Genomic DNA, 19,374 nt, shown 5'->3' with positions numbered 1-19,374 from the left:
TGCAGTGCAGCACAACAAATCAGAAGATGTAATTAGAAAAATTTGAGGTTTCTTACCAACTCCAATTTCAAAATTAAATATGGCTGTTTTAAATATGCAACTCGGTGATTGTGCAGTACAGAATCTGTTTGTTTGGAGATTATGTCATGAAAACGTCAGAAAATATTCTCTTTCTTCACTACTTTAACTCCTCAAGTGAAATGTCGCTGATGTTTTATCATCAGCGTTTTTCGTTTTTTTATTAGCTTGTTTTGCTAATAGCATCTACGCCAGCCTCTGAACAAGTCATTTAGCTAATCTCGCTCGTTTTCGAATTTGGAAGACGAATACAGTTAAATTGTATTCATTTTTATTTCCTACATCTGAATTCTGACTTCTGATGTAAATGAGTCATATCATATTCTGTTCTCGGTGGATCTTGGTTCAGAGTCCGTTTCCGTTGTGCTTTTCTTCAGATAAGTCTCTGATGAAGTACTTGAACAACTTATATTTTTAGACTCTTTTTACTTCTGTTAAATAATTGATGCCAACATTTCACAGTACCGATTACCACCGGTGGTATTTGCAAAGCAGTTCGAGAACCGTGAACATAGAAAATAGCGGGATAATCCCAGACTTTGTCCACACTTTATCCTCTCTGAAGCTGAGGTTTTTTTTCTTCTTCTTCTTCTTTATCTCTGCCTACCCATTTTCCATGTAATCCCACCATAACAGTCTAACCATGCAAATATCCATCTGTTGCAGGCTGCGCCTACTGACCCCGACACTGACGGGGTGGCTCTAGGTCACCGGTCTAAGTTTCCCATCCCTAACATCCCCTCCACCCTGGACAAGCAGACTAACTGGTCTAGAGCTCTGCCGCTGCCCACCCCAGAGGAGAGAATGAAATGCAATTCCCAAGTCATCGCCTCATGCATCATTCCTATTAATGTGACCGGTAAATTGAAATCACCAAGATATCTCAGTTGTCATCTCTTTGTTTACAGAGCACTGGAAGCTGTCTTTACATCTTTTAAAGAAGATCTATGATGCTATTTTTTTTTATCTTTAAACATATTGAAAACTGCCTTAATATTAGCAAAATGGCATTTTCCAGGAGAATGTGGGCTTGCTAGCTGATTAGCTGCATTGAATGTGAAGTAAGAGTATTTTTTGAACATTAAATAAGAGCAGAATTGTTATGGCAACAAAAATTACTTTAAAAATTGCAGCAAAACTTACTGAATCACAGAAGTTTAATGTGTTAGCATAAAACACAGAACAGTAGAAGGTCTCATGCTACTATTAACATACTTAAATTAGCAACAATTTTGGGTTATTTGATAAATTAACCATTAAAATGATTGTGATGTTTGTTTATGATTCAAAAGACTATTAAAAAATTATAAAACCTCTTCTTTGGGAGAAATAGAAACCTGTCTTCTTTTTTTAATACTTGGTAGAAAAAAACCATGCTAGCTGTCGCCCAGTTAATTCATTCACTTTGAAATCCCCATAACAATATAGCTTCTCACTAGCAAAATAAAAGTAAAAGTCTTATAGTAACATTATTAAAAAAGTTGTAGCAAAGCTGGAGGTGGAATATTGAAATTTTTCTACTTTTAAATAAAAAGTCAGTCATGCTAGGCTAATCGTCTTGTTTCCTGTTTAGCGAAGTGGTTAGCACACAAATGTTGATGGAAAAACAATTTCTGAATTAATTTTTAAGTCTCCAATGAGTTATTAGAATGTTTCCAAACACCTAGCTAGACGTTACTAAACCAAAAAACTGAATTACTATGCATATTGTTATAATTAACCCTTTTAGTTTTGACCTAAGATTTGAGAGGAAGAAGCAAATTTACAAGAAGGTTCAGTATATTTCACATTTTGACTCATTTTATTTAAATAGTGTAACCTTTTTGGTTCAAAGTTTCAGAAAAAAACTCACCTCAAAAGATCCTGGGTTGCTAGCATTGCTAGTAATTCACGGTCTGTGAATTACGCTCACAGACTGTAACTATAAACGTCCGAGTCATGCTTTGTGCTCGGTGAACTCTGTTTCTCAATGACTCTTTGCGTTTGCTAAGAGGCCAAGTGCTGTGACATGAATGGCAATTAGTTTTGTTCAGGCGGATAAAAAGATCTGCTTGATGTTATTTACTCTCCCTCTCGCCGACTTGAAAACAGGAGCTTGTGTGCCAACATGGGCCGAGTCAAAGACAGTTGAAGAGGGGAAAAAATGCACATTGTAAGCAGAGTCCTGCAATCGCTATGGTGCTGAAAGCCCCAACTTGTTGTCACATGATGGTCATAACGTAACGGAGGGGCAGCAGGAAGGTTAGTTGGTGAACTTAAGCAGAGGTATTCAGAGTTTGCAGCGAGATTTCTTCCTTTTAAATGCTTGTTTACAATTTCTGTCATAGCTGTCAGAAAATATTATAGCTTAGCAACCAGAAACTCCAGGCAGACACTGCGGCTTTATGCCTCTCTCAGATCTCACACAGCCTCTGCTATTTTTGTACGCCACCTTATTTAGTTCAGTCATTCGATATGTTTATTTCAACTTTTGCCGTTTTATGCGACAGCGTGAGTTAAAAAAAGGATTCTCTGCATTTGGGACCAAACAAAGATTCCTCACATGTCCTGTCTCCGCTGCAGGGGTTGGCTTTGACAGAGATGCTAGTGTGCGCTGCTCACTCGTTCACTCACAGTCTTTGCTTCAGAGGAGACGGAAGCTGAGGAGGCGGAGGACAGTCGCTGGTTTCCCCAGACAGGTGCAGCAGGATTTTGGTATGTATCTTTTGTTTGTTTTTTTTTTTTTAACCCCATGTCATATTGGGGATCTTTTTCCACAGTGACTTGCAGTAATTAGTAATTACTACTGCAGTAATTACTGAACTTCTTCTTGTTTTTTCCACATTACATGTGTTTTATTTGGATATTTCTGTGATGGCCCAATAGAAAGTTGTGCATAATTGTGAAGTGAGAGATAAAGCATGTGTGGTTTATAGGAATTTTTCAGATTTTTTATTTATTTATTTTTTTACCTAATTGTACAAATGTTTAAAATTTTTTGGATGCTGCCATTTTAACTTCATGTTGCTTCTTGTCTTTACCAGCTTTGACCGTCTGTAGTCTGATTCAGTTGTTTCATACCAACGCATTTAAATTCAACTATATAAACATCAGTTCAGTCCTTGTTGTGGGACAATACAGTTAAATTCAGTGAGTAATGACAATTAAATAAAAAAAATTAAAAAAAAACAGCTATTTATCTAAATTATTGACTAAAGTAGAGGGGGCTGAATGAATGCCACCCTTTTCAGATTTTGCTGAGAAAAAATTAAAGTAAAAATGTTGTATCCATTGTCTTTCACTTCTTAAATATCAACTACTGTGTCTTGGTTTATCACATAAAATCCATGTAAAATGTATCAAAGTTTTACAGAATAACGGGATCGTCTCCATAACATAAAAATCTTTTTTAGTAATTATCTTGAAGAAACTGTATTCTTTAACAGACATATTTTTTTAAGTTAATACTTTAACTCAACAGTTAACGGCAAAAACACAAAATCTTACTTTTTTTTGTTTAGTTTGTAGAGCAAAATTACTTTTTACTCATTTTAGACGTAGTACGATAGTTGCACTAGAAACTAGACAAAAAATACTCGGTAAGATTTTGCATTTTCGCAGTGTTGAAAGATTATAGAAAATAAAGTCTGGATTTAAGAATCTGTAGCTGAAACTCTTTCAATCCTTCTTTTTTCTCCAGACTCTGATGACTCCCCTGGTTCTAGGGAACGGACGGTCATTGTTCACACCACTGCCAATATAACTCCTTCCACTGAGGAGCTGGCCAGTCATCTGACCACCAGAGACTCAGGTTGCCAGACCGAAGACTTTTTGACGTCGGGAGCACCGTCTCGGAGGAGGCTCAGGGTCCAGAGAGGTCAGGGCGTGTCGCTCCTGCTCTCCCACTCGGCAGGCAATATCTCCTGCCTACCCGACAGCGCTGACCCCATGTTCTCCAGTTCAGTGGAGGCCCGTTTGCGGTCGCGGAGTCTGCCCAGAGACAGCAGCAGGATGATGATGATCCTGATGGACGATGAGCGCAATGACAGCGACGACGAGGAGGAGCTGGCGCCCTTCGACTCCAAGGGTTTCCTTCCCGGGCGCAGAGAGAGGATCCTGAAGGAGGAAGAAGAGAGCGCCGACGACCGGGCCATGTCAGAGCGGCAGATGGGGGGGCTGAAGTTCCCGCAGCTGTCGGAGAGTCCAGAGTGCAGCTGGATGGAGCGAACTGGCGCTCAACTGCCCAGGAAAGCCGACATGGGCAGCTGCGAGATCTCGTCCAGCTCGGACACCTTCAGCAGCCCCGTTCACTCCGTCTCGGCCGCAGGGGTGCTGGGCAGCCAAATGGACCATAAGGACGACCACCAGTCTTCCAGTGGGAACTGGAGTGGCAGCAGCTCCACCTGCCCCTCCCAGACCTCAGAAACCATTCCCCCCGCAGCGTCCCCTCCACTCACCGGCTCGTCGCACTGCGACTCTGAATTGTCCCTCAATGCCACCACTCACACCGCCGAAGACCAGACCAGCTTCCTGCTGGACAACTACCAGGGCCTCAGAACCCAGCGAGCTGGCTCCTTCTCCTCAGCAGCTATGGATATATTAGAGGAGGTGGGAGTGAGTACGCCCGTGGAGGGGGAGTGGGATTTCCCCAACGCAGAGCCGTCTTCCTCTCAGGGGTTCAGCCCTGAACCGGGTAGGGAGGCCGAAAGCAGCCTGGGCTGCCCCAGCTTCACCAGCATGGCTACCTGCGAGAGCAGCTTCTCCGACAAGCCACCATCAGAGAAAGCAGACACCGTCTCTTACTACTCTGTGGACACCGAAGGGTACTACACCTCCATGCACTTTGACTGTGGTTTAAAAGGCAGCAAAAGCTTCACCTACAACTATGCAACCTCCGGTTCTGATTGCGGTTTGTCAGACACGAGCGGCCAGCTGACTCTGGGGAGACGCTGCCTCTCCTTGAGAAAGTCAAAGGCCAAGCCCTCCCCACCAAAGAGGAGTTCCTCCTTGAGGAAGATATGCAGTGAGGGACACATCCCTGAAAACAGAGAACCAAAGATTACTGGTACCTACAGACATCCAGCGTCTCTGTCCTCTAAAGAGCGGAGAATGCAGCTGGCTCTGTCCGGATCGCAAGGACTCCTGGAGAACTCCTCACTAGGGCGAGAGCCCCTCGAGGTCTGGGCAATGGAAGGCATGTCGGATCTAACGGATTTGGGCGTTTTAAGCTCCAAAGACGCACATTCCTTTAAGGACAATGGCATTGTGCAGTCAGACTATGCAGATCTCTGGCTTCTAAACGATTTGAAGTCCAGTGATCCCTACCGATCGCTATCAAACTCCAGCACAGCCACAGGTACGACTGTGATCGAATGCATCAAGTCACAGGAGAGCTCAGAGTCCCAGACTTCCCAGTCTGGCTCCAGAGCCACCACCCCATCACTTCCATCAGTGGAGAGCGAGTTCAAGTTGACATCTCCAGAGAAGCTGGCCGGACTGGCGAGCCCATCAAGCGGCTACTCCAGTCAGTCTGAAACCCCCACCTCCTCATTTCCCTCTACCTTCTTCCCCGGACCTCTGTCCCCAGCCACTGGGAAGAGGAAGCCCAAAGTCCCAGAGAGGAAGTCGTCTCTTTCCTCTCTGTCTCTGCAGGCACGCTCTTCCAGAGACGTAGCGACCTCGAAGAAAGATCTGGAGCTGCCGATGATTCCTCCTTCTCACCTCGACTTGAGTGCCCTTCACAGTCCAAGCAATAAAGGCTCAGCTTACGGGAACCAGCTACCAAAATTTCTCCAGATCAAGCAAAAAGATGTGCCAACCGCCAAAGCTGTCACATCTCCGAACTTGGAGTCCTTCACTGCCCACTCTCTGTCTATAACACCCTCAATTCTTCAAAGAGTGCAGCTGCGGTCCATCAACAAGCAGCCTGAAGACCTGCATAAGAACAAAGTGGCCTCAAGACTCCAGTGTCCATCTGACAACTCAACCAACAGTCAATTGCTAGATCTCAAGAGTTCCTCACTGCATAATTCTCATAATCATCATGTTTCATCAAACAACTCAATCCATGCCTCAAATGAAGAGCTTTCAATGGCGAATAGCAAGGGCACAGAGGTATTGTCAGGAAGGGTGACGGCTGTCGGACTGCGGTCAGAACCGTGTTTGGATGGTTCTAACGTCCCCAAGACGTTGACTATTAATGAAGCAGAGCAGCGCTCAGAGTCACCGGTAACATCCATCTGCTCCAGAGAGTCAATCCCACACGTAGACGCTTCATGTCAGCAGCAGACCGAACTGCCCGAAGCGGAAATGTGTCCTTGCCCTCCGGTTTTACACAGCTCACCCAAGAGGTCCAACTGTGTGGACAAAGTGCCTGCCGCTGACAGTCCTCTGGAGACGTCCCAGGAGAGCTCCATCAGCAGCGAAGGGGAGAACGACACATCAGGGGTTTCAGCCGAAAGTGCCTCACAGGACAGGAAAGAGGAATCCGCAGAGGAGGCAGATGATTGCTTTAGCAAAGGCAGGTTCTTCAGGCCCTGTTCACTACAAACTATTATAATCTATTCCAGATTGATACATTGATCATTTTAATAAAAATAAAAGCATAAGAATAGTAAAAAAAATTAAAAAAAATCATGTAACATAGATGTTATATATTAAAATCAAAATTTGTCCGTTTTTTTTTTATTTCTGTAAAAACAAATTTATTAAAATTAATTTCCAAGTTTTTTTTTATCATGCTAAGCTATTCTTTTACTTAATTATTTACACTTAAACCGTTACACATACTGTTTATGTTTAAACATAACTTGTTAATACTGTACATATTAAATTTTACCTCAGTAGCAATAAAGGAATTACAAAAAATATTAATATTTTTGCATATTATGGACTTGTTATAATCTGATAATCACCGTATTAAAAGTTTTGTTTTTTTGTTGTTTTTTTTACAGACTACACAGAAAGTGACAACTCTGCCTTGTCACAACTCGAGGAGTCAAAAAAAGAGGATGACAGCGTGTTTCTGTCACCCACCAAGTCCCGCACCACTGAGGATCTGTTTGCTATGATTCACAGGTGAGCGTTTGGACAGAAGCCCTCTCAGTCCTGGTTCACACAAAGTGTCTTGTAGCTGTTTGTGGCGACGGTGGTAGGAGTCAGACCCGCAGATGGTGGGTTGCCGGTTCGATCCCTGCTCCATCATGTTTTTGGCCAGCTATTATCAATGCTATATTCCACTGATTCCATATAAAACGAGTGATGTCATGCACAGAAGCTTCAGTTCCCCCTGCTGGAGAGCATTAAAAAAAACCTGCTCGCTGATGATCACTACCATTAGTTTTAGTTGTCAGCATAATGCACTAAGTCTTAAATATATGCGTGATATATAAAAGAAAAAGGGGGGAAAAGGATGCTTTGCTGCTAATTCACTAGCAAGGACCACGCCAAAAAGGTTTAAAGATTCATTGTAGGAAGGGGTGAAGAAGACAGGATGTAGAGATGAATGAGTTTGGGGGTCTGGTCTTCGGGGAAATTTGTTCCCCTTATTTTCCCAAGCCTGCATAGAAGGCAACTGCAGCGAAAAAGAGTAAAGCATGGTTATGGGAAGGAAAGAAGGGAGGGAGGGAGGGAGGGAGGGAGGGAGGGAGGGAGGGAGGGAGGGAGGGAGGGAGGGAGGGAGGGAGGGAGGGAAGGAAGGAAGGAAGGAAGGAAGGAAGGAAGGAAGGAAGGAAGGAAGGAAGGAAGGAAGGAAGGAAGGAAGGAAGGAAGGAAGGAAGGGGAGTGAGGTAAAAGAGGTGGAGGGTGGAGTTGACGTAACAGACTGAGAAGGATGGCTGAGCAGAGTATAAATAGTCTGCTTGTAAAATTCGAGGTGTGGTTTTGGGCGTGGCCCTGCTCTAGGGTTGCCACCTTTCAGAAATGAAAATAAGGGACGCCACCACAGTACGTCGTCCTACTCTCATGGGTTGGGATGGCCGCTGCAGTGATAGACAATAATTTATGGCAGTGTTTTTGTTTTTAAAAAGTATTTCAAAATTGTACTCCAATCAGAGCATACGTTAAACAAGTTTAATTAAGCAAGTGTAAAATGTATTTGGTAAACTGCTCAAGTGCTGAGTAACTGATCATAACACCTGATTTAATAATCAAAATGTGTCCTCAGACAGGGCTCCAAAAGCATAAGTTATGTGAAAATTCTGGTTTTGTAAAGCGTATTAACAAAATATTTACCAAATTTACCACAGGGGTCAGGGTAGTCAGTGTTTTTTTATTGGGACACTTAAAAAAAGAATGAAATAAAAAAAAAAACAGAGCAATATTTCATCATTTGATAGAATAAGTGAGCCAAAATAGCCACTTTTGTCCCCAGAGATTCAGGTTGCAGATCCCTGGCAGATGGAAAGTGTGATCCTATCTCAAAACACCAGCTAAAAGCGCAGCACTATAATTTTTAATTCATTGTTAAAGTAAAATTGTGAAGGTTAAAAAAATCCACCACTGAGCATTAACAAAAGACATTTATTTATCATACTTTCTACTCCTGTTGGCCCCCATCTAGAACCGCCCCTGGGCAGCAGGTTTATGTCTGACATTAATGACCACTGAACACTGGATTCATAGAAGATGTCAACATTTCTTAAAGTAGGAAATATTTATTTATTTACTGTTAATCTTTTAGTATGATTTGTTCTTTAAATGGCCATTTGTATTATTTTTGGCTGATACGACTATACATTAAATAAGCAAATACGGTAATTGATTATTATTATTATTATTTGATTAATCAAATCACAACAGTCTACTAAAACCACAATAAGAAACTTAATTAATCAATAAAAGAAAAATGTTCTGTACCATATCAGCCTCAGGAGATGACTGTGGGATGAAGAGACTGATGTCTGGTTCTTTAAGGTTCTGATGGGTCTGGAGTTTCTATCCTGATCCATTCTGTCTATCATACAGCAGCAAACCGCGCCAGGACGAACACATTTGTTTAAATTGCCTGTATTCATCCTCACTGACATTATTCAGCCTGGGATTTCCGTCTTCCTTCTCACGTTTGTATCTTTGCGAGAGGTTTTACTAGTAAAGGGCGGTGGAGTATCGGGTTGAGGACGTTTTAAAAAGACACGGGTCGATAGCAGCTCACCGGGCTGTGTTGTGTCCGTCTCTAGGCAACCGTGACAACAGCGTCGGTCCGAAGAGTTCTGGGGTCCTTTAGCTCCCGCCACGAGAATTTAGCTGACCTTAATATTTCCTGTGTTTTATTTTGGTCAGTATTGCTACACTAAGTGTTGATATGTGTGTGATAGGTGTGTCTGTCGGACATTTATAGAATACGGAACAAAACGCGTCCCGTATCAGTTCAATACGGCACGCAGGGTCGCAACTACATATTATTGAGATGGATGCGAACACATAAATCGGCGCGCCGCCCCCTCCAGACGGGGTTTTGACGCCCCCTCTGGTGCAGCGCCCCTATGCGTTGCGTGCGCTGCATGCCCACTTTTGCGTCCCTTCAGGACGCAACATTTAACAGCCAAAGACGGGACGATTCCGTATTTTAAGGGATGGGTGGCAACAGTACCCTGTTCCCAAACTTAAGTTAGCATATTCACTTGATTTGTCAACACTATGACAAGTAGATAACACGGTCAGCAAAAAGTTTTAATTAAAAGAAAAAAGCGAATACGTCAGCTATGCTAGCTTGACTTTGACCACCTTAATGTGTAGATTATGGTTCAGAGTTTGGTCTGTTTCGGTTCAGTGGGGGGAAAAAAGTAGCCAATCTACAACAGCGATCACTTAATGTTCTGTTCTTTGTGTGGGAAATGTTTGTGTGTCTTTTAGTGTTGAATCCTGAAACGTATAATGGTGGTGTTGTCAGTTGCTATGGCAACACGTCTGAGTGTAATATAGCCGACATAGAGAGAGAGGGAAAAAGAAGTACTTTTGAGTTGTTCTTCAACAGTTCTTCTGCGCTATTTTCCTTTCGTTGTGGCGCATTGCGTTACATTGATGGTATCTATATCTCCAGGTTTCATTTTGGTAAATGAAACCTGGTAAATGAGCACTGACTATGGATGACATGTAAAAGAACAGTCTTTTTCCCCTCCTGCATTAAATTTGCATTAAACAACATCATCCAACATGTCTATACAGCTTTGACTTCATGTCAATTCATTTCATTCGTAGATCCAAAAGGAAAGTGTTGGGGAGGAAGGACTCCACTGAGCTGGCTGCGAGGACCCGCCTCAGCGCCTCGTCGGGCAACACCCCGCCACCCAGCAGCAGCGTCTCCTCCCCTGTCCCTGCGGCGTCTCCCTCCTCCTCCCCCGCTGTGACCCCGCCCGCCCCACACAGGGCCTCGGGGCCCATCTACAGGAACGCGAAGAAGTCCAGCACCTCCAACGAGGAGTTCAAGCAGCTGCTGCTTAAAAAGGGCAGCCGCTCGGACTCCAGCTACCGCATGTCGGCTGCTGAGATCCTGAAGAGCCCCGTCACTCCGAAGTCGCCTGGAGACTTTCTGACCGAGTCACCCAGACAGTCGGAGGAGGCCCCCTCCCCACTGCAGCAACTCCTGTTGGACCAAGAGCAGCTGTCCAGCCCGTACCCCAAAGCCAACGCCGAGAGCTTCTCCCCGAGACCCTTCCTCGCGTCTGCCGCTTCCAGGCAGGGCCGCTCGAGGATCCCGCCGCCCGCCAGCAGCAGCCGCTACAGCGTGCGCAGCAGGCTGTACTCCACGCCCATGCAGGCCATCTCCGAGGGCGAGGCGGAGAACTCGGACGGAAGCCCTCACGATGACCGCTCCACGTAGGACACGGAGCACAGCAGGGATGGATCTATACGTTTACAAAGACGACTGATGGACCATGATGAAATATAATATATAAATATATCAAATATGCAGGAGGCAGGGGAGCAGATTCAATCATTCTACTAGTAAAAAAAATCAGATTCCTAGCAATTTTTATGGATGAATTTTTAAATATTTTTCTTTTTATATTTCAGTACACTTTTTTTTCTTACAAACTATTTTTAAAATAAATCCCTGTTATTACAAAATGCGTTTATTAAGAAAAGAAAAAAACAACAAAAAAAAGAAACATCCGAAACCAAAATATTAATTCTGCCCAATTTAACTCTTACAGTTCAGATTATAGATTTAAATTGTTTCCAATTTTTGCAAACCGTGCCAACACAGACTAGTGCGATTTCTGTCGAATAGCTGTTTTTCAATAAAGTTAGCACAACTAGCATGACGTAGCTCTGCGTATCCCTTGATAAGAGTTCTGCAAAAAGCTGACAACATTTCAAAGTTTGTTCTATGACTGGCAAAAGTGAAAAACTCAAACTAAAAAACAGAGCAACTTAAATCCCGTTTAGTGAAAGTCTCAGCCTGATTCTACAGCCGACACGTCTCAACATTAAATAGCTCCCCACATCTCAGTGATTCATCTGATTTCCCTAATAATGTGTTTTAACAGCTAATGTTAAGCCTTCTTCTGACAGTAACAACTTCCACACCGAAGAGTTGTTGTTGTCAGCGGGACGTGTCGGGGCTTACGTTTGATTATCGATTATCTCTAGTTTTAAAGAGATATTTTGTTTGATTATTTGAAGATAGGTAAACCCAACACCTCGTGACAGCACATGCGCTTCGTCTTATCTGTTCTGTTGTCAGATTTAAAAAGAAAAAAAAAAAACAACATAATAGTTGACCTTGATTTTATATCCTATAGATGCAGATTTTTTTTACCTTTTATGTATTCTGTGAATACCTATGCAAGAAAAGACACAAAACTTGTACGTTTCCTCAAGCCACTTTAACTTTCCCGCCAATCAGCACGTCACAACTAGCTTCAGAGAAATTATCCCTCCGTCTTTCCACTCATATTGTTAGCAACAGCAGTTGGAATACTTTAACTCCTAACAAGGACATATATAACGAAAGGCAGCTACTTGTTACAATATTTCAGAGTCATCATAGAGAGTTACCAGTGACTGATGGCGGAACGGTCTAAACCGAATACCAAGCCGACCATCTCTGGAGACAGGAAAGACGCAGGTGTTATCATGGGACACGAAAAAGTGCTCAAAAAGCCAGAGGCGGTGGAAACGCAGCGTGGAAAGATACAATACGAAGGTCATGTGTTTAAAAGAACAGTGGTCATTTGTGGCTGAAGATGTGGCATGTTTTTGAATAGTCGAAAGAAGCGATAGGAAAGTGCTCAGTAGGATCGAATATGCCTTACTTTACTGAACAGGAAACAATACGTGACAAAACGTTTTCCCGGGGGAGGATTTTTCAGGTTTCTAACCAGAGGATGTAACATGTGGGGCCGGGTTATCAAGAATGGGAGGAATCTGTTGGATTCTGGGGCATTTGTTGCTGTCGTATGCCAAATGTTCCTTGGTGACTCCATAAAATATTTTCTGTGTTGTTAACAACTTAAACATTTATTTGTTTTAATCAGAAGGATGGCCCCGGTTTAGTTTTTTTGATTATTTGTTTTCTTTTAACAAACTAAAAGTGACATTTTAACAATGAATTGCTAGAAATTTTATAAAAACATATTCAGATACCTACTTTCATTTTGAAAGACACATTTTAGTTTTCTGTTTTCTCATTTCCAGGCATCGCATTTTGATATAATATAAACAATAGATGATTCAAAGAGCTATTTCAAAGAGCTATAAGCTATGCCCAACCAGTATGCAACCGACAGAATCGGTGTCGGTGCAGGTAGATTTTTGGCCTTAATGACACTCCGTACAGGTCGCAGCCATGTAACAGGGAATTCAGTGAGATTAGCCTCTCAACTTTCATTCCACCTAATCCCCACACCCCCTTTTTTGCACTGACGGAGAGATGTTTGTGAGGTTTCATTTGTCCCTGGCTGCGTGCCGTACCTGGAGATATTTATTGACCCTTCCACTCAGCTGTATAAACAACTCTTCCTGAATAATTTTGTCGTGATGTAAGAGTGGAGTTGTGTAGATGCTTCTGCCAAACGCTAGTGTTACAGGACCAGTTTGGAGCATTGGACTGTGCTTTTCTCTTGTTACTTGACTGAAATGTTCTTGAAATCACAAAACAGTACTAAAAAAAACAGAGTCACAGCTTATGGTACTAGATGCATTAAAAAAATTGGGCATGAAATGAACCTATACAAACAGTACTGTATGTGTTTTTTTTTCTTCCTCTCTTTCTTTTATGTGTACAAAACTGTAAATACATGAACTGTTCAGAACGATCACAAAGGTTATCTAATTGTCTGTAATGTAAAAAAAAAATAATAATGTTTTCAGAGTTTACATTGATTTCAGACCTTTGTATATTTTTGAGTTTTGGAACACTTTGTCTTGTATTTATTTTTTAGTAAGCATTGTGGGCATCCCATAGAAATCTTTATCTACTGCTGAAGCACAACAAGCTGCTTAGCAAAATGTGTATGAACAGACAAATAAATGTGACTGCTTTAAAAATACAACTTTTGAGTTTGTGTGGTCAATTCCAAACAGCAGGAGGTCAGCTCAACCTGTTGCTGATTTTTACCAATTTCATCCCTTCCTTCTGTTGTTTTGCTAACATGCGGTGCCTAAAGCTGCAGTATGTATGTTTTACAAAAAAACTATAATATAGATAGATAGATAGATGGATAGATGGATAGATAGATATGTATCACAATATTTGTTGAGCGATACAATTCACTACGATTCAGTGCATTTTTACGATTTTCTGAAATATTTTAGAAGGACAGAATGATTTTAGTGACATTTTGTGTTCCATAGACTTGACTATGGGGAAAAAGGCTTTTCTACCTTGTCTCCCGGAGTTAGCCGTGACTGTAAGCTGCTTTCTTCTAACTGCTAAAGTAGTGGCTCCGCCTCACCCCATAGTGATCGACTCCGTGCAGCTATGCAGCGCCATTCCCCTGCTTGGATCTCTGAGTAGCGGCCTCTCAGACTGCCAGGATCTCATAGTACTCTCAGTCTCTGATACTCTTTGTCTGTTGCTAATAAGAATGATCGATCAGCCATTGTTATCATGGAAATCCTCACTGCGCCGCGGATTCCGGCTGGGGTTTTTTCCTCTTCGTCTTCCTGCTCAAAACACAGCGCCGCTGCGCGCCCGCTTCTGATGTTATCAATCCATGTTCATTCTTCAGGTAATCCTTTATATACAGAACAGAAACCGCTAAGCTAAAAACTAATTACGAAGTGAATGCTACCAGTCGAAATTTGCATTAATTTTGCGATCTCACTGCTTTGGCAGCTGCTCCATTCACGCCGCTACTCCTTTCCGCTTCTCCGTTCCGCTTCTCTTTCACGGTTACTTGCGCAACTTTACTTCGTTTCTCAGCAACAGAATACAGCCCATCGTTATTTATTGAAGATTTTACATTTCCAAAAACACAGGAATCTAATGTTTCGTTTCGTTTTGTACGTTTGGAAGCTCATTCCCTCTCACATAATGGGAAAAGCCGGGGAATGGCGGCGCTTTTGACATTTCTCTGACATTTGGAAAAATATGGTTTACTAATTTTAGCCTAACTCAGGTTATACTTGGCCTATTAACACAATTTAAAAACCAGTGTGTAGTTTATAATGTGCACTTTAAGCTCAAGTTGAAAGTGAGATTGAGGGAGGCGGAGTCTTGCTGCTACGCCGTAACAAACTAGACTAAAAAGAGCTATAAGGCTATGGACCCCTATGGTTTAACCGATCGATACTCGCGGATGAAAAATCGATACTTTCCGAGGGCGGAAAATATATATAAATATCACAGAATCGATTTATTTATACAGCCCTATTAACATATTTATTAAAACTGTCACCTTGTGACAATATAAAATGCGACAGATAATCTGTGAAAATACCGCTGCACCACTACCGGTCAAAAACAACCAATCAGAGGCAGGAGGCGGGTCTTAGCACTGCCAATCAAACTTGTATCCATTACTCCGGGAAAACCGTTTGTCCTCCGTAGTCAGTGGCTATGCTAATCATAGATGCTAGGAAATAATATAACAGAAAGAAAGAAGGAGGTGGAGAGATGGCAGAGGAGGAGCTCAATTTTCTTACAGATTATGTCTCATACCTTGCTCTCACTATAGTGACAGCTTAAAAAAATATGTAAAAACATATTTTTAAATATAAGGTAAATGCTCCTGCTTTAAACCACTGAATCTAAATTCTGATTCCTTAGTATTTGTTGCATTTTCATGGATTATTTAAATAAATAGAGAAAAAATGCTCAAATTTGTCAGCTAACAAAATTCATTTGTATGTTTTATTTCAATTTATTTTCGTTCTGATCCCTATTGTTTCTTATAATATATAAAAAAGAATGACCATTGATTAAAATCAAATGAAATAACCCAGAACAACCGCTTGCTTTATAGATGAGATTTTTTGGCTCCAATACAAAACCCGAAATAAACTGGCAAGAAACAATCCAAATTCCAAAATGGCAATTATTAGCACATTTGTGGAAGTTGGAGCTGACAAATATTGCCGAGCCAAGAATATGCTGAATGTGAATCAACAGGTGCTTCCATGATGTGCTAGATTAAAGGCTGCACACACTCATGTGACCAGGACTTTCCAGCTTTTAAAATTTTCACATTTTCCCCTCTTCACAGTTTTGTTTGCACCAACAAAACAAAACCGACTGATATTAATAACTTTGGAGGAAATGTGTTGCTTGAGTCCTAGTAAGGATAAACTGAATCGCTTTTGACCCGAGTAGAACACTAGAGGGCACACTTCAGGTGAAACCACTCAGCATTGTTTTCCAGCTGTAATTCAATGCAAATTGATTAGTTTTTCTTTTTGGCCTTTTTTAACATTGAGACACGTTCCTCTCCGCGGAAGACCTACGTTTCTTTCTGCACATGTTTTTCCGTGTTCCTGCTGCACAGCTGGGACAGAAAATTCCCTTTGTTGTTCTGGCTGATGTCAACGAGGCCTTGGAATGGACAAAAACGCCTTGTTCACTGGGTCCTTGCATGTCAGTTGAACTAAGATTGAGGGGGAGCGGTTTGGGGGGGCGCAGGGCGCGGACAGGCTGTAGTGGTGGAGGAATCGAAGGTCATCTCTGCTCTATGAGGAAGCATCATTAATATAATATTCCTTTTGCTCAGATGAGGGACGTATTCGAACATTTGAAGCTTCCCTCTGGAGACATACTGCTGTGGTTGGTGTCCCAATCTAAGCGTCTGGCTCACCAGATGTGTCGGTGATAATCCAGGGTTACAGTGACAGCTCATGTGGTTTGATAGTTTTCATGTGTTTGATCGTCAAGGGAAGGGGCAGATGGGGTTCGCCAGTCATTCCCTACATGCAGATGTAAAGAGACGTTTGGAGATGAATTGATAGGAATTAAAATTTTCATGTCATCATTGATAGACTCTCTTCTTTGTTGAAGCAATGCCTTTTGGCAACAACTCTGAGGCTGATGGGAAGTCTTTATGTATTTCCATACAATTGCTGCCACATTTGTATGGAAAATGTATTTGTTAGTGAAGCAGAAGGGCTGAAACTGTTGATGGTGTCTATTAAAAAAATAAAATAAAAAACTTGCCAGATTGTCTCCTGCAATGCTAATCTGCTTATTCTGCTTGATTGGCTTTCTTCATTACATTAGATTATTACAATTTGAAGAAAGAAGACATACAGGGGTGTCGAAGGTGTGTGAGAGAGCCAGAAAAAAGCAGCCTGGTAGCCCCTCCTCATGCTGGTCACCTGCTTGGTCACTCACTGAGGAAAAATCTGTAATATAAAGCAAAGCGATCACTGACTCCAGACTGAGTTTTCTATTCATCTTTCAGTTTGATTAACGAGCAAAGTAGAACAATGGTAAACTTTATGAGACTTCTCAAGGATAATCTCTGTAGGGGGACAAAACATTCATTGCTACACAATGCAAATCATTGTGGGTTTTTAAAAAAAGTTATTTTATTGCTTCTTTGCAAAGTTATTAATCAGAAAGCCTAAAAAAAATAACATCATCAGATTTTAATTACTTTTTTTGTCATTTATGGTTTAAAGATTTGTGTCTAGGGCCTTCTGTGCCAAAAAAAACAAAAGCTTCACATTTTCTGCAGCAAAATAATTGTTCACTACTCAAAGCATGACATGTACATTAAGTTGTCCCTGAAACTCCACTTTGAGAAAACATAAGAGAAGGTCAGCGGGTTGGTGTTAAATCTTGACTGTTGGAGTCGAATTGGAGATTCTCTAGTATGTTGCTGAGACGGCCTGCAGGTCATTGCACTGAGTTTATCGTGTCATGAAAAAGTATCCCACCCTCAAAACAGAAAACGCTTTAATTATCTCAGCTCGTCATACAAATGGCGATATCAGGCAGAGGTAATATGAGTAAATGTAACGTCTTCCAGTTTTATTTTGTCAAGGGAAAACAATCTATCCACACCGATTGTGTGAAAAAGCAATTCCTATCCTTACTAAATTAGGAACAAACAGCAATTAACCACATTTCTGGCTCAATTTCTTCTTTCACACACAAGCTTGATTGCTACCAGACCCTGAAGAATGAAGATGTCTCAGGACATACATACACTATGGAGTGTACTCAAAGATCTCAACAGGCTTCATCACATTGTGACCAGATCTAAAAAGATTCAAGAACAGATGAATCTGTTCATCTCTTTGTTGATGAGAAACAAACTCAATCGGTCTAGAAAGAGCCACAAAGCCATTAAGGCTTTGGAACTCCAACGAAGCCAAACGAGAGTAATTATCCACATATGGAGAAAATATGAGGAGTGGTTGGCCTACCAAATATATTTCAAGTGCATACCAACAACTTTAATTTAACTTGTAACGATCTGGGTTTGTAATTCTATCCATCCATTTTCTGTCACCCTTGTCCCTCAGTGGGGTCGGGAGGGGTGCTGGTGCCTATCTCCAGCTCACGTTCCGGGCGAGAGGCGGGGTACACCCTGGACAGGTCGCCAGTCTGTTGCAGGGCAACACAGAGACACACAGGACAAACAACCATGCACACACACACTCACACCTAGGGGCAATTTGGAAAGGCCAATTAACCTGACAGTCATGTTTTTGGACTGTGGGAGGAAACCAGAGAACCCGGAGAAAACCCACGCATGCACAGGGAGAACATGCAAACTCCATGCAGAAAGACCGGGGCCGGGAATCGAACCCAGAACCTTCTTGCTGCAAGGCGACAGCTCTACCAACTGCGCCACTGTGCAGCCCGTTTGTAATTCTAAAATAATAATAATAAAAAAACTGGGCAAAAGTGCGAGAATGACCAGTGATGTTCAGTATGTGAACTTAAGTTCAGGCGCACTTGTGATATGCAGTTGGAAGATCCACAAAGTTCAACCTTAAGTAACTAAAAAAAAAGGACAAAATTGCAGCTTTGGACTGATCTAGTCCAAATTTAAATCTTCTTGAGGTGATCTTGTGTGACCTGAAACAATTCATTTAGGCTCGGCGAAAGTTAGGCACGTAAAAGAATCATTTCCAGTAATTGGAAAACGATTGATGATAGCTGCAGTTGCCAAGTGCGGCACGGTCACTTTTTAGGTTTGAGGAGTAATGACTTTTGCTCATTGGGCCAGATTATTTTGGATACCGTTCTCTCCTCAATAAATGAAATAAATTGTGTGTGTGTTTAATCAAATCTTCCTTGCCTGATGATAACATTCATTTGGTCTGAAGCATCTCCCCCACCCCCGCTTTTGGTTAAAGAAAACCTTAAAGCAGAAAAGAATGTGAACAACACATTCAGCGCATACCTGAGACGTGTGTCTTCAACTGAGCGATGCTGACTCCATAAAGCGACTGGGGGGAAAGCACACTGCAGACGTAGCCACACCAAAGTCACTGTCGTGCCACCCGGGTATACCGCGCGGCTCATTATAGTGTATTAAACAGCATCCCTGCAGAACAATGAGAGGCCCCGGGGCCCCCGAGGCAGGGCCTGAGGCTGGCTGGAACCGATATGGAAACCCAGGGGATCTTGCTCACTCGGGCCGTTCACCAACAGACTCACATCATCAGCTGCCAAACTCCATTCTCCTCCGCCGATGTCATCAGCCCCGCCGCTGTCATCGGCCCGTCAGACCAACATGGAGCGCAGAGAAATGAAGGCGTCACAACTAAGCTGAGGCCTTTCTGCACTTCGAGCAAACATGCTGTTAGCTTAATACGCTTCAAATGTCTCTAACTGATCCGGCATGGTTTTCCCTGCAGCTTGTTTTCATTAGTACACAGTGGGTTTATATATAAAGCTGAGTCACAACACAGACTGCCACACAT

The 19,374-nt window shown here is 42.2% G+C and overlaps 1 protein-coding gene across 1 annotated transcript in view; it reads left to right on the top strand.

The window, feature by feature from the left end:
* The window catches only part of nhsa (Nance-Horan syndrome a (congenital cataracts and dental anomalies)), a 68,214-nt gene extending 54,661 nt beyond the window's left edge, over positions 1-13,553 (top strand). The window contains exons 5-9 of the mRNA XM_014992947.2: positions 745-937; positions 2,641-2,772; positions 3,758-6,577; positions 7,011-7,134; positions 10,255-13,553. Coding sequence (XP_014848433.2) covers positions 745-937; positions 2,641-2,772; positions 3,758-6,577; positions 7,011-7,134; positions 10,255-10,876 — 3,891 coding nt within the window. The 3' untranslated portion in view covers positions 10,877-13,553. The remainder of the gene's footprint in view (positions 1-744; positions 938-2,640; positions 2,773-3,757; positions 6,578-7,010; positions 7,135-10,254) is intronic.
* The last annotated feature ends 5,821 nt before the right edge of the window (positions 13,554-19,374 follow it).

This window comes from Poecilia mexicana, unplaced genomic scaffold (genome assembly GCF_051168715.1).
Source record: "Poecilia mexicana isolate PSO_F unplaced genomic scaffold, ASM5116871v1 scaffold_4, whole genome shotgun sequence".
Lineage (NCBI taxonomy): Eukaryota > Metazoa > Chordata > Actinopteri > Cyprinodontiformes > Poeciliidae > Poecilia > Poecilia mexicana.
The sequence above is the reverse complement of the archived record's forward strand: the minus strand, read 5'-3'. Positions and strand labels throughout refer to the sequence as shown.